The sequence below is a fragment of the Narcine bancroftii genome, chromosome 4 (assembly GCF_036971445.1).
Source record: "Narcine bancroftii isolate sNarBan1 chromosome 4, sNarBan1.hap1, whole genome shotgun sequence".
Taxonomy (NCBI): domain Eukaryota; kingdom Metazoa; phylum Chordata; class Chondrichthyes; order Torpediniformes; family Narcinidae; genus Narcine; species Narcine bancroftii.
The window spans coordinates 74,493,349-74,508,565 of NC_091472.1; the positions used below are offsets into that span (position 1 = coordinate 74,493,349).

Genomic DNA, 15,217 nt, shown 5'->3' on the forward strand with positions numbered 1-15,217 from the left:
GAAAAAAATGTCACTACTCACCAAGTGAAGGATGGAGCTGGAATTACCTGTTCTCTGGAAGAAGGTGCGTGTTCCCAAGAAGTGGATCCCGATTCTGAAAGCCTTTTGATTTTAACGGAGGGAGCACGCAGGAAGATGACTTCATTGTCTGAAATGCTTCAGGCAGCACTCCAACCTGAAGATATCGATTTCCTCCGTCATTTTGCGAAAAAACAACGAGCTGCTGGTGGAGACTAGGGGCGACCCCCTGAGGAAGTCGGGGTGTCGTCGCTGGGAGTCCAGACCCGCAGTAAAACCTCTAAAATGCCTTTTGTTGAGTTGCAGCAGGAGCTGCAGTTACCTGTTCTGCCACTACGTCAGAGAAAGCAGGGCTGTGCTTTTCTGAGCTACAATGTATTCAGTTAAACGCTGTCATTCAACCCTTACTGAATGAGATGGCTCAAATGAATGCTAATATAAGTTCAGAATTGAATACAGTTAAAACACGTGTGGAAGCATCTTGTGAAGATTTTTTAAAATTTCAGTCTGCTTTTTTGGAATGTAAACAGTAAATGGTTTCTAACACAGGAAAAGTGTTGAAGGTTGAAAAACCAGTTATAGAATTGCGAGAACGTGAGAAGGAGTTAGAGAGGAAAATAGACTACTTGGAGAATCAAAGCAGAAGGAATAATGTGAAAATCGTTGGTTTGCCAGAAGGTATGGAAGGACAAGATCCTCTTTGTTTTTTTAAAGACTGGATCCCACAAGTAATAGGGCAAGAATTTTCTTCTGGAGGCTTGGTACTGGAAAGAGCCCATAGAGCTTTAAGAAGAACACCTTTACCTGGTCAACCACCGATACATGTAATAATTCGATGTTTGAATTATTTGGACAGAGAAGCAATTCTTCGACTAGCAGTGTAAAATGTGAGACAACGACAAATTCCGTTATTGATTCAGAATAGCAGAGTTTTTTTAAATCCTGATTTGAGTCTAGAGGTCATTCAACGTCGATGTCGATTTAATTCAGTTAAAGAAGTTTTGTGGTGTAAAGGTTATAAGTACTTTTCGCTATCCGGCATTGTTGAAGGTGTTTTATGGAGACTATCAATCTCAGTTTTTTGAGAATGATCGTGAAGCAATGATTTTTGCTGATTCATTGCCAGATATAAGAGGACAAAGATGTAGTCCACCATTGTCTCCTAAAGAAAAATCTGGTTGTTCTGGAAATGGAAGAAATGGCAGAAAAGGGAAAAACGGGAATGGAAAGAATCCAACTTCTTTTGAAATGGGATCTCCGAGTTTGGAATCTCTTGGACAAATAGAAGAATTTTCTTATTCTTATTTTACTTTTTATGTTATCATGAGATTTTGATGTTATTTTTTGTTCGGCTGGGGAGGGAGAGATTTGCTCTAGGTTCTACTAGTCATCAGCCACTGGTGGGTGACCCACACCCAATTTTTGTTTAGGGATTACTACCTTTTGGTAGTTTTTTTTGGGGGGGGGGGATTTTTTTTTCTTTATTTCTTTTTATTTTCATTTTAGTTAGTTTTTAATTTGTGACCTTTTTCTCCTATTGGAGGGCCTATATACATTGATTTGAATTTTCATATAAAGATATTATTGGTATTTAGTAATATTATTAGATATGTCAAAGTTGAAGTTTGCTACTTTTAATGTTCGAGGTTTAAACAGTCCGATCAAGCGTAAGCGAGTCTTGGTGTATATTAATAAAATGAAAATTGATGTTTTTTACATACGTTTGGTAGAGATGATTTTACTTGAAATGACTAAATTTGAGACTTTTCTTATGAAGGTACCAGAGAAGGGTTATATTTCATCTATGTATTAAATACTACAGGATGGTATGGATAAAAAAGGTTGAGTATGGTTTTCATGAATCAGATTTGTGTTTTAGATGTGGTAATTCTGTTGGAACTTTTTTTTCATGCTGTCTGGTCATGTGTAATATATATATATATATATATATATATATAATATATATATAAATAAATTCTGTTTGGAAGAAAATTCAATTGTTTTTAGAATAGTTGTATAAGATTAAAATACCTTTAGATCCGACAGTATTTTTACTGTGCAGTTTGCAACCTCTGAAAGGTTTGGGATTAGATAAATTTCAACTTGCTTTTGTATATTTAGCTTTATCTGTAGCAAAAAAATGTATTGCTAGTACGTGGAAAGATACCAATATGAATGATATTAATAGATGGCATAATGAGATGAAATATTGTTTAAATATTCAGATTATTTACATTTTAATTTGCATTGATTAGATCTTGATATGTCTGTTTAATTTTTCCTTTTTTTTTCTTTATGGCTCTCCTTAGGAGAGCTGGCTGAAAGGTGGGGGGGGGTTTCTTTTTTTATATATATTAAAAAAATAATGTTCATGTTTATGGTTAATTGTATATCTTAGCTACTATTTGTATTTTGAATGAATAAATAAAGTTTTTAAAAAAAGATAAAAAATGAAACATGGGAAAATTATTCTTCTGGACCTATGAAGAATATAATAAACACAAGGTTACGCATGATACATTATAATTGGTTACACAGGTTATATTTCACGCCCCAAAAGTTAAAAAAAATGGGATCCAACATTATCAGATAGATGTTTTCGCTGTAAGAAGGAAATGGGAACAATAGTACATGCAATTTGGACATGTGAGAAAGTGAAAAAGTTTTGGAAAGATCTAAATCAGGTATTAAATAAAATCACAAAAAGCAACATACCAAAAAATCCAGAGATCTTTCTTCTAAGTAATAAAATAAGTAAAGAACTTGGACTCGATTTGGATGAAGCGCAAAAAAGATTTATTATGATAGCCTTAGCTGTTGCAAAAAAATGTATAATGTCAACTTGGAAATCGGAAGAGAGCCTGAGAATACAGCAGTGGTACATGGAAATGAAAAAATGTATTGCATTGGAAAAAATAACATATAATTAAAAAAATAAAGTCACATTATTTGAACAAATTTGGGAACCGTACATGGAACATAACAGAGAGGGCTTGCCTTGGACCTTCACCCCCTAAAATGATAAGAAGATAAAATGACTTGATCCGTGTGTAAAAGTAGATGACACAATTTTCTTGTTTATTTTCATTGTGTGATGACATTGTTTAATGGTTTTATTGTATCGTATATGTTGAACGTTAAATGGGTTCGGAGTGGGGTGGGAAGGGGGGAGGGAAGGTAGGGGGAAGAAAGGGGAGAAAATGCCACTGCGTATATTTACGAGGAAAATGTTCGTATGTATTTTGATTGATATGGTTCACAGTATGAAAAATCTTTAAAAATTTAAAAAAAAAGAGAAAACCTCTCCATTGTCATGGTCCAATCACATTAACTCTCAATGACGAAGAAACTAGCACTTCCCCTTCCTCTGAAACAGAAATTTGGCTTGTTATCAGCATCCCACAACGATTTCTACAGATACATTCTTTGAAATTGTGCTGTCAAGGTGCATCACTGGGTGGTATGGAAACTGCTCCGCACAGCTTACAGGAAACTAAGGGATGTGAATTTAGCTCAGAAACTGTCACACAAACCCATCCCCCACCCCACCTCACCTCAATAAACTCTATCTTCACTTCCTGTTGCCTTGCAGAAACAGCAGATATATTCAAAGATTCCTCCACACTCTTATCACCCTCATCCTTTCGGGAAGAAGAATCATGTTTGTGAAGTCACTCACAACCAGATTCAAGGACTGCTTTATTTCTTGCCATTATCAAGCTCCCGAATAAATGTTACTATTGTCTATATTGACTGATTTTCCCTCTGCATCTCTGCACTGTTTTAACTTGCTGTACATGTTTTGGTTGACTGAACTGCTCGCAAAACCACCTTTTCCACAGCCCCTTGGTAAACATAACAATGAGCTTGAAAAGGATGGGGGCACCATCATTGCTGGCTCCCCTTCATGGGGGACACCATCCAGACTTAGAAATATGTCACAGTCTAAATTTTGGAGCATTCACCCATAGCAGATCCACTTGCAGCTTTCATAAGGATGTATACTTCAAGAAAGAACTCTTGGGCCAATGAGAAATACAAGATAGTGATGCAAAATTAGTTAATAATGATCAACGTAATGGACTGACTAGCAGGCTATTTTGTGTGATGTAGACTGTATTAAGATGACAGCATAGATTCAACAAAATTTTAAAAAGTAAAAATCTGCAAGTGCACAGAACTTTAGTTCCACTTAATTTTCCAGACATGTTCATTCAATATTGCACTGAATTGTCAGCCTTATTTTTTTTTGCAAAGTAATGTTATCACCCATCTGGTGCTAGCTGAGGTGATGAGGATGGGAAAGATGACCAAAGAAAACTGGAAGGAATGTTTATTGAAATCTCAATCACTTCAATTAAAAATATATATATATTTATTTATTCCAAATGTAAAATTGTTGTATTAAATTATTCATGAGTTGGTGACCAGGGATTGCTTTGGTGATGCATTATAACATTATTAGAGATTATGAAATTATTAGAGATCAAGAGAAAAAGACCATTATTCCATGATTCTGGAGCAATAAAACATCCTCCTTTGACTTTCAGATCATTTCGGGAAGAGGAGCTAATGCTCCGATGTTACCCTGTGGAACAGCACAGAGTCTATCGGATAACTTTGCAGCTTTTGATCCCTTAACAACTCAGACTGGTTATAGTGGTAGTGCATTCAGAAGTTCATTCATCTCACACAACAACAATCAGGTACTCTATGTTTTATTTCAAAAGGCTAAAGGTATTTTCTGGTTTAATCTTCAAAAATTGAACATATTAACTGGTGGAGTGGCTTGGTAAATATTGAATATTTATTTGGTTAATGGCTAGGGGTATAGTATCAGAAATTGCAAGGTAAGTGGCTTTTAGGAACAAATTGAAGTACTGGCATTTTATTTTAAATATACAGGGTATCTGCAAGCAAGAATTGACTCAGAGGAGATGTTTTGGACTCCCTCTGAGTGTACTCTCAAAATCTGAAAAAATATAGATTCTGGGATAAAATCAAAGGCTCTATGCGTGGCTGAAATTGCTCATTTGGAAAAGTAAAATAAAAATGGTAAATGCTGGAGACATGCAACTGGTAAAGTTGCTTCTATAGAGAGAAACATTTAATGTTTCATCATAACTGAGAAAACAATGTGTAGAGGGGAAATGTGGAGAAAAACATCAGGAGAACCTGTGATATGTTGGTGACAGATTTTCCATGTTTAAATGTCAAATTTACATGAGATATATTTACTTATGGGACTGTTGAATTAATTGTAGCTGATCTGGATAGAATGTCAATAGAAAGAAATGAATAATAAGTAAGAATATTGGAACACGGTTATATTGGTAGAAGATTTCTTCCTTCTTTTTCTTCTGCATTTTAAGTCCCAGAGAACTAAGATGAATTGAAATACAATTTACATGCACACTTTTACTCATGATCTTAACTAACAGAAACATGGCAATTTATTCCCTTCCACATCATCTAGCACAGGAAAAATATAAAATTTAAAAATAAAATAAGAAAATGCTGGAGGTATTCATCAGCTTAAGTAACAACATTGAATGAAAAATGAATTGTTGATCTTTCCTCAGAACTAAGAAAATTTGAAATAAGATTCAAAGATGCATGATGTTGGAATGACAGAACAAGGAGAATGTATGGGATAGCAGGCAGGAGAGATTGACAAAAAGTATCGTGCAATGTGAGAGGGTGATGAAAAGACAAGAAATAAAAGGTTCATGTAGAGGAATTATAAATGAGAGATTGTGATGTGAATTTGTAAAAGAAGAATGCTGAGAGTGGGCAATTTGAAATAAAAATTCAGAAATTGTTACAGTATTTGAAATTGTTGATCAACAGAAAAGACTGTTTTGTACCTCAATGTACAATGGTGACATGGAAAATATGGCCAGTCCTTTATTGTCACTGTGCCCAAATTCAATGGCTCTGCCCAAGAATGCTGTAAGAATACTTTCACCAAAAACACTGGAGTGATTCAGTAGGTGGCATATGATCATCTACTTAAGGAGAATTGGACATGGCATTAAATGCTAGCCATGTCAGTGGTGCCAGGATCCCAAATAAAAATTTGAAAGAAAAAGTGTGAAAGATAAGATGTTGATTTTTGAGCTATTTGCTCTCCTTAATGTCAATGAGACAACATTGAAAATATTCAATTTACTATATTCCGTTCAAGAAGCGCAAATTGATCATTGGAAATGAAGTCTGGAGTCCTAGATGTAAAGGTTAAATCCTTGTGTTTTTCTATTCTTGGTTAATTTTGTGCCTCTCTTTAAGAGAGCTATTATTTGTAGTGTTACCAGAGTGACTATGATGCAATATGTCATAATATCCGTGCAGACTAATGACTATCTCATTATACTTCAGGATGTAAAGGAAGCATGAGCATAAGAAATATTGCTTTGAATGTTTTGCTCTCTTTAAATATCGTTATGTATCTCTTTTAAAATTTGTGTATTTCTTTAAGTTATTGTTTGTGTAGATGCATTGTTATTCATTGTTATGAAAGTCTTAATGTGAGACTAAGCAAAATGTTTATTCGTTTTATCAATGAATTAAAGCTACATAAAGTAGGGTTCGCTTGGCGAGGCTAGTCCACCACTCATTTTGGATCTCCCGGAGTTTGCGCTGAAGATGGCTGCATGCGCGACGGAAGGCTTGTTTCTTCTCTGGACAGGACGGCTTTGTAAGGTGAGCCTGGTGGGCAGCTCGCTGCTTTGCCAGCAGCTCCTGGATTTCCTGGCTGTTTTCGTCGAACCAGTCCTTGTTTTTCCTGGAGGAGAAGCCCAGTACCTCTTCAATGGATTGCAGTATGGTAGTCTTCAACTGATCCCAGAGGGTTTCAGGGGACGGGTCCGTGAGGTGGATTGCATCGTCGAGCTTTGCTTTGAGGTTTGCCTGGAAGTTTCCTTTCGCTTCGTCTGACTGCAGGTTTCCAACATTGAACCTCTTTCTGGGGGCTTTACTGTTCCTGGACTTAGGCTTGAAGTGAAGGTTGAGCTTGCAGCGAACCAGCCGGTGGTCAGTGTGGCATTCCACGCTGGGCATGACCCTGGTGTGGAGCACATCTCGTTTGTCACTTTCTCGCACCAGGATGTAGTCCAGGAGGTGCCAGTGTTTGGATCAGGGATGCATCCAGGTAGTCTTAAGGCTGTCCCTCTGCTGAAAAAGGGTGTTTGTAATGACAAGCCGCTGTTCTGCGCAGAGCTCCAACAGGAGGCGCCCATTGTCGTTGCACTTGCCGACGCCATGCTTGCCTAGGATTCCTGGCCAGGTTTCTGAGTCTTTGCCGACGCGAGCGTTGAATTCGTCAAGGATGACAACCTTGTCGGCTGTAGGGGTGCGTTGGATGAGGTTTCGCAGGTCAGTGTAGAACCTGTCCTTTTTTGCTGGTTCCGCCTGGAGGGTTGGAGCATAGACACTGATGAGGGTGATGCAACACTTGTTTTGAAGGGGGAGTCGCATGGACATGATTCGGTCCCAGTGGTTTTCGAGTTTGGAGGCAATGAAGTTCTTGACCATGAAGCCTACACCAGATAGGCGTCGTTCATCCAAAGGCTTGCCAGACCAGTAGAGTGTGTAGCCCGCGCCGCGTTCTTGGAGGCTGCCTACATCTGCCAGGCGGACTTCACTGAGAGCGGCTATGTCGATGTCAAGTCTGAGGAGTTCATGTGCAATGAGGGCAGACCGACGTTCAGGTCGGTGGCTGTCAGCCTTGTCTAGCATGGTTCTGATGTTCCAGCATGCTAGCTTGAGTTTGTGAGCATCTTTTGAGGGGGAGGACGTGGAGGGGGAGGACGTGGAGGGGGAGGACGTGGATCTGTCCTCGGGCCTGCGCAAAGGAGCTTTTAGGTGGAGTGCAGTGTGTGCAGTACTGGCCCCACCCTTTACACCCATGGTTCGTGTGCCGTGGCCAAGCAAGCTGGGACGTGGCAGCGAGGTCCTTGGGTCGTAGGTTTTATATCGGAGTGACCTTCTCCTATGCAGGTTTCTTACCCGGGCTGGAGGGGTCTGCCTCACCTCTTAGGTCGGTCCATTCTGCCCGGACCGGGGCCGAGGCCTCCAACTCTCTGCCCGGATCGGGGCCTCCGCCTGCCTCACTCGACCGAGGCCGGGGCCGCCGCCTCCCCCTTGCTCCTGCCCGGATCGGGGCCGCTGCCGCCTACCCTCAGCCCGGAACGGGGCCGGGTCCGTCGCTGCTCTCCCTGTGCCCGGACTGGGGTCGCCGCCTCCCACTCTCTGCCCGGATCGGGGCCTCCGCCTGCCTCACTCGACCGAGGCCAGGGCCGCCGCCTCCCCCTTGCTCCTGCCCGGATTGGGGCCGCCGCCGCCTACCCTCAGCCCGGACCGGGGCCGGGGCCGCCACTCAGCGCGGACATTGGCGACTTCAGGGGTTTCTACGAGGCTCTAAAGGCTGTGTACGGCCCCTCACCCCAAGTCCAAAGCCCGCTGCGCTGCGCAGCTCAGACGGCAAAGTCCTCCTCAGCGACAAGATCTCCATCCTCAACCAATGGTCAGAACACTTCCAATCTCTTTTCAGTGCCAACCGCTCAGTCCAAGATTCCGCCCTGCTCCAGCTCCCTCAACAGCCCCTAAGGCTAGAGCTGGATGAGGTCCTCACCCAGGATGAGACATATAAGGCAATCAAACAACTGAAAAGTGGCAAAGCAGCAGGAATGGATGGAATCCCCCCCAGAGGTCTGGAAGGCTGGCGGCAAAACTCTGCATGTCAAACTGCATGAGTTTTTCAAGCTTTGTTGGGACCAAGGAAAACTGCCTCAGGACCTTCGTGATGCCATCATCATCACCCTGTACAAAAACAAAGGCGAGAAATCAGACTGCTCAAACTACAGGGGAATCACGCTGCTCTCCATTGCAGGCAAAATCTTCGCTAGGATTCTCCTAAATAGAATAATACCTAGTGTCGCCGAGAATATTCTCCCAGAATCACAGTGCGGCTTTCGCGCAAACAGAGGAACTACTGACATGGTCTTTGCCCTCAGACAGCTCCAAGAAAAGTGCAGAGAACAAAACAAAGGACTCTACATCACCTTTGTTGACCTCACCAAAGCCTTCGACACCGTGAGCAGGAAAGGGCTTTGGCAAATACTAGAGCACATCGGATGCCCCCCAAAGTTCCTCAACATGATTATCCAACTGCACGAAAACCAACAAGGTCGGATCAGATACAGCAATGAGCTCTCTGAACCCTTCTCCATTAACAATGGCATGAAGCAAGGCTGTGTTCTCGCACCAACCCTCTTTTCAATCTTCTTCAGCATGATGCTGAACCAAGCCATGAAAGACCTCAACAATGAAGACGCTGTTTACATCCGGTACCGCATGGATGGCAGTCTCTTCAATCTGAGGCGCCTGCAAGCTCACACCAAGACACAAGAGAAACTTGTCCGTGAACTACTCTTTGCAGACGATGCCGCTTTAGTTGCCCATTCAGAGCCAGCTCTTCAGCGCTTGACGTCCTGTTTTGCGGAAACTGCCAAAATGTTTGGCCTGGAAGTCAGCCTGAAGAAAACTGAGGTCCTCCATCAGCCAGCTCCCCACCATGACTACCAGCCCCCCCACATCTCCATCGGGCACACAAAACTCAAAACGGTCAACCAGTTTACCTATCTCGACTGCACCATTTCATCAGATGCAAGGATCGACAACGAGATAGACAACAGACTCGCCAAGGCAAATAGCGCCTTTGGAAGACTACACAAAAGAGTCTGGAAAAACAACCAACTGAAAAACCTCACAAAGATAAGCGTATACAGATCCGTTGTCATACCCACACTCCTGTTCAGCTCCGAATCATGGGTCCTCTACCGGCATCACCTACGGCTCCTAGAACGCTTCCACCCGCGTTGTCTCCGCTCCATCCTCAACATTCATTGGAGCGCTTTCATCCCTAACGTCGAAGTACTCGAGATGGCAGAGGTCGACAGCATCGAGTCCACGCTGCTGAAGATCCAGCTGCGCTGGGTGGGTCACGTCTCCAGAATGGAGGACCATCGCCTTCCCAAGATCGTGTTATATGGCGAGCTCTCCACTGGTCACCGAGACAGAGGTGCACCAAAGAAGAGGTACAAGGACTGCCTAAAGAAATCTCTTGGTGCCTGCCACATTGACCACCGCCAGTGGGCTGATATCGCCTCAAACCGTGCATCTTGGCGCCTCACAGTTTGGCGGGCAGCAACCTCCTTTGAAGAAGACCGCATAGCCCACCTCACTGACAAAAGGCAAAGGAGGAAAAACCCAACACCCAACCCCAACCAACCAATTTTCCCCTGCAACCGCTGCAACCGTGTCTGCCTGTCCCGCATCGGACTTGTCAGCCACAAACGAGCCTGCAGCTGGCGTGGACATTTACCCCCTCCATAAATCTTCGTCCGCAAAGCCAAGCCAAAGAAGAGAAGACATAAAGTAGCAGCCACAGAGTTTGATTTATTGGATTAAAGAGATCGAAATTTGGAATATCGTAGCTCATGCTTTTGGAAGATTATACTTCCAAATGAGGATATATTAGAATAAGGAAAGTGTCATCTATATTTTGATTCAAAGAAACATTTAATTGTGAACTTTATTTGGAAGAAAGGCTCATTAAATTTGTCTTAAAGAATTAGCAGGTTAATTCTTAGTGCAAGAGGCATCTGCACTCTAGTAATAGAATATTCCAGAAGACTCTATGCTCTATGGAGGTGAAAAGAAAAGAAAAGAAAAGAAAGAAACCATGAGAACTTGTCTGTCAAATGCACAGTTTGAAATTGAGCCAAGGTCTGGCTAGACACCTGCGACCTTGAGAAGATAAGCCAGAACTTTGGCAGCAGAATTGGCAGGAAACCTGGCTGTGTTATAAGCATAAAATAAGAAAGATTGTGTGCAGCCAAACAAAGACAATTCAGCCAAGCAGTATTTTCTTAAAGGGTCCGAGATATAAAATTTATTTACAGTTCTCAGGAACCAGGAGAAGCCAGGGCAGAAGGCAGGTTGCATTGTGAAAAACCCAAGATGGATAAGAAGTCTTGTCAGGCTAAAGACCTCGAGCAAACAGCTCCTCTCAAAGAACTGTTTGGTTGTGAGTTAAGCCAGCAAGGCAGATCGACAATGCTTGGCAGGAGGTTGGAGCCAGTTGCCAAAGAAGAAATATCTTCAACTACCAAGCAAGAAAAGGACTCTGTCAAGGCACTGCAGGCCTCATTAGTTGGGTTAAAGATTAGTAGAACTGGAACAGACGAATGTATGTTGCAAAGTCCCACTGGTGCTGTACCAAGAGAAATGCAGAAGATAAAGACTCAATCAGCAGTATCTGAAAGTTCAGATGTGAATCCTGATGATAGTATTTCCAAGGTTATGAGCATAGGAATATCTTCAAAGGGATCTAGGGCAAGTACAGCTTGGTGTGTTTCAAGCATATCAGCTATGCATGCTAAGGCACAAGCAGATTTGGCTACTCTCTGTGCACAACAACTGTGGTTGGAGAAATGATGTGCTTTGGAGGATAAGTGGGTTCAAACCAAGAATCTGCAACTGAGGAAAGAAGCAGAAATCAAGAAACTGCAATTGGAGCAAGAAGAGCAACTTAAAAAGGTTACAAATGGCTAATGAAAAACAAAATAGATTATTGAAGAGAGAAAAGAAAAGACAGGAGCTTGAGGAATAACGGGCTATGAATTTGGCCGAAGCGAAAGCATTAGCTTAGGCTTCTGCTAGATTTGTCACTCAAAGTGACATATCTAAAAGGCTTGCACCTAACCGTCCAGAAGAGCCTTGGGTAATGCAGCCACAGGAAACAAATATACTAGAGCAAGAAGCCACTGAGAGTGCTCAAACCACAATGACCAATTCTATGGAAAAAATCTTGCGTCATTTAATTTCTCCAGAGCACACAAAATATGGATCTTCCTGAAAGTGTATTTCAAAAAATGTTCGAGACTGGTTACTTAAATTGACCTATTACTAAAATCTGTCTTTTACAGGAAGCTGAAAGTTTTGATTTCTAATCTTATGCTTATTATATTTACTTGTGTATCTGTAATAGTAATTATTAAATATTAGCCATTAATGTATATTATAATAATTAAGAGCCAGTATGTAAAGGTTAAAACCTTGTGTTTTTTAATTCTTAGTTAATTTTGTGCCTATCTCTTTACTTATGTGGCAGATTGTTATATTTTATTGTATATAGATATGTTTTAAAGGAGATAAATTATGTGCTTTTTTTAATGTAGGTCACAAACACACACAAACACTTCACAACATAGATTTCATTTAAAATGCCAGAGCTCTGCTCAAGCCAGACAGTCCAGGCTTCCAATGCCTTTGTAAAGACAATGGAAACTGCTTTGCTGAAGGACTTCATAAGTAGGTATCCTGTGGAGTAATGGATTCTTGTTTTGGAAAGCAACAAATGAATGGACTCGGAAGATTAGGTCTGGTTCTGTAGTCTGTCTTAATGCAGTTTTGCAACGTGTGTGTGTGTGTGTGAGTTCTACAGTTCAGCAGCAGCAGCTGGGACTGGAACAGGACAAGCTGGCAAGCTTGTGGAAAAACCCCATTTTGAAGATTGGTTTGAGTTCTTAGTTCAGCCTGGTCAAAGCCCTTGAGATCCATACGAGAGGCTGGCTGTATAATGTTTCATTTGAAATAAGGGAAACAAAAAGGAACTCTGTGGTGACCTGAAAGAAAGAGGTTATCATCTGGAAAACCCTGATGGGGCAAGTTTCTTTAGCAAGACACTGAAGTGGCTGATCGGAAGGAATCAGTTTGTGTGTGTCCACCGAGCAACAAATCTCTCTGAAAACCAACAAGAGCCTTCCTGAGCAGTAACTATTTACCTTTCAAGCACCAAAGCTTGATGAAGATTCATAAATATTAAATTGTGTGCACAGTATAAGAATTGCCTGATACTGGTGAACTTGGAGGAGTGAGAAGTGAGATTGGACTGTGAATTGAATAACTTTTCTGAACTTACACACTCATTACATGTGTGCTTAGAATTAGAAGGGGATTAAGTTGATAGTAATAAGTTCAGGTATGATCCTGTTTTTATGTTTACAGAAAAAAACTTTTGTTTAAGTAACCATTTGTCTTGGTGAATTTCTATTGCTTCTGGGTTTTGGGGTCCTCATCATAGTTACCATAGTGACGATGATGTAATATATGATAATATCCATGCAGACTAACAACTTGCTCATTATTCTTCAGGATATAAAGGAAACGTGAGCATGAGAAATATTTCTTTGAATTTTTTTGTCTCTTTTAAAGTTTGTATATTTCTTTAAGCTAGTATCTCTAAGCTTTTGTATCATATAGTAGGTGCTTTGTTAGTCATCATTATGAAAGCAATGCGAAGCTATGCTTAATGTTTATCTGTTTTATTAATGAATTAAAGCTACATAAAGTAGCAGCCACCAAATTTGATTTATTGGATTAAAGAGATTGAAATTCGGAATATCATAGCTCATGCTTTTGGAAGATGATACTTTGAAATTAGGATATTGTAGCGGCTACTACTGTAGAGCTACTGAAGTAATACAAAAACACTCGCCAGACAAGTCAACTGAAGACTGATTTATTCAGGGTTTACAGGCTTCTTTTATATACTACATGTCCCTACAAGGAGGGACATCACTATGAGATTGCTGCCGATCCATGGGACCGGCAGGTTTATATTTAGCCTCATAAATGTCCCACACCTTCCAGCGGGAGATTCAATAGCTCAATGTGCCGTTCCTCATCATTCAGTATTTCTCGTGTGTAGTCCATTACGTGAGTATGCAGCGTCGGTATAATGGTTCTACATGCCCGCAGAACCGCGCCGGCGATAGTTCAAGTTGTTGCGCTAGGTGCTACAATATATTAGAATAAAGAAAGTATTGTCTATACTGGATATTGGGAAGGGAGGAGGTAGAATATAATTTTGCATCTTTGTTGGAGGGAAAAGTGACATAAGAAGCTGAATGGATATTACTGGAGACCAAAAGAGTAAACCTGGACAGAATAGTTCCTATGGAATGTTGAAAGAGAGCGGAAGATGTTTTGTGCTGACATTGTATTGGAAGTGTTGAAAATTACAAACATAAAAGTGAAGGGTGAGGAAAAGGAAAGCTTCCATTAGTTCCAGGTGAGAGCAGAAGTGCACAAAATGGAGCAATGTTGTCAAGAGACCTATCAATGATTAGAGATGGAGTGAGATCAAAAAACTGGGAGAATGGAATGTGATCCTTGCAGGAGAAAGAGTGGGGGAATAGTCTACTCAAGAAATCTGTGGGAGTAGTTGGATTTTAATGGATGCTATTCAGAAACCTCTGAAATTATAGAAGAGCCAGAAAAGGAATGTGAAATGGAAGAGTGATGTAAAGTAGTCTGGTCAGAACTTGGTCACATATTCCTCGGGTGGGGGGGGGGGAACTTGCAACTGAAACAATAACCTACAAAATGTACTGCAGTAATGTGCCAAAGCTTGTTGAATTGCACTTCCGATAACCTGTGACTTCTGCCAGTTTGAAGGGCAAGTGCAGCAGCTGCATAGGAAAATATTGTCTTCATTAGTCACAATCCTGACTTGCATGTCACTAGTTCAACATCCTGGAGCCGCCTTAAAAATAGTAATGAGGGGAGTGGGTTGCTTTTCTCACATAGACTTCATGCTGGAGACTGACCAGAACCCACCTGGCAATAAATGGAAGCATTCCCCATAATCGCAGCTTGTGGATTCTATGTTCATCTTCCAGGAATAAAATACAGGGATCATATTCTGTTTGGTTGCCAGTTGTTAGTGATGTTCCACCTAGGATGATGTTGGGGCTCTTGTTTTTGTGTTGGATATTAATGATTTAATGATGGAATAAATGGCTTTGCAGTCAAATTTTCACATGATCCAAAGATAGGTGGATAGAGCAGGTATTGTTGAGGAAACAGAGGCTGCAGAAGGACTTGGATTGATTAGGAGAATGGGCAAAGAAGTGGCAAATGAAATACAATGTCAGAAAGTGTGTGGTCATTCACTTCGGGAGAAAAAATAAACAAGCAGACAACTTTCTAAATGGGGAGAAAATAACCAGATGCAAAGGGACCTGAGAGTCCTCTTGCAGGATAGCTTGAAGGTAAACTTGCATTCTGGGTTGACAATGAAGAAGGCAAATGCAATGCTCTCATTTATTGCAAAAGGAATAGAATCTAAGAG

The 15,217-nt window shown here is 41.1% G+C and overlaps 1 protein-coding gene across 4 annotated transcripts in view; it reads left to right on the top strand.

Annotated features, from left to right (window-relative positions):
- Positions 1-15,217, top strand: part of LOC138760690 (sorting nexin-9-like) — a 176,572-nt gene that overhangs the window by 49,801 nt on the left and 111,554 nt on the right. For all 4 annotated transcript variants that reach the window (XR_011355812.1, XM_069931632.1, XM_069931631.1 and 1 more), the window contains exon 4: positions 4,569-4,724. Coding sequence is in view for 3 of the 4 variants with exons in the window: in XM_069931632.1 (XP_069787733.1) it covers positions 4,569-4,724 (156 nt within the window). In the remaining variant the exon portion in view is untranslated. The remainder of the gene's footprint in view (positions 1-4,568; positions 4,725-15,217) is intronic.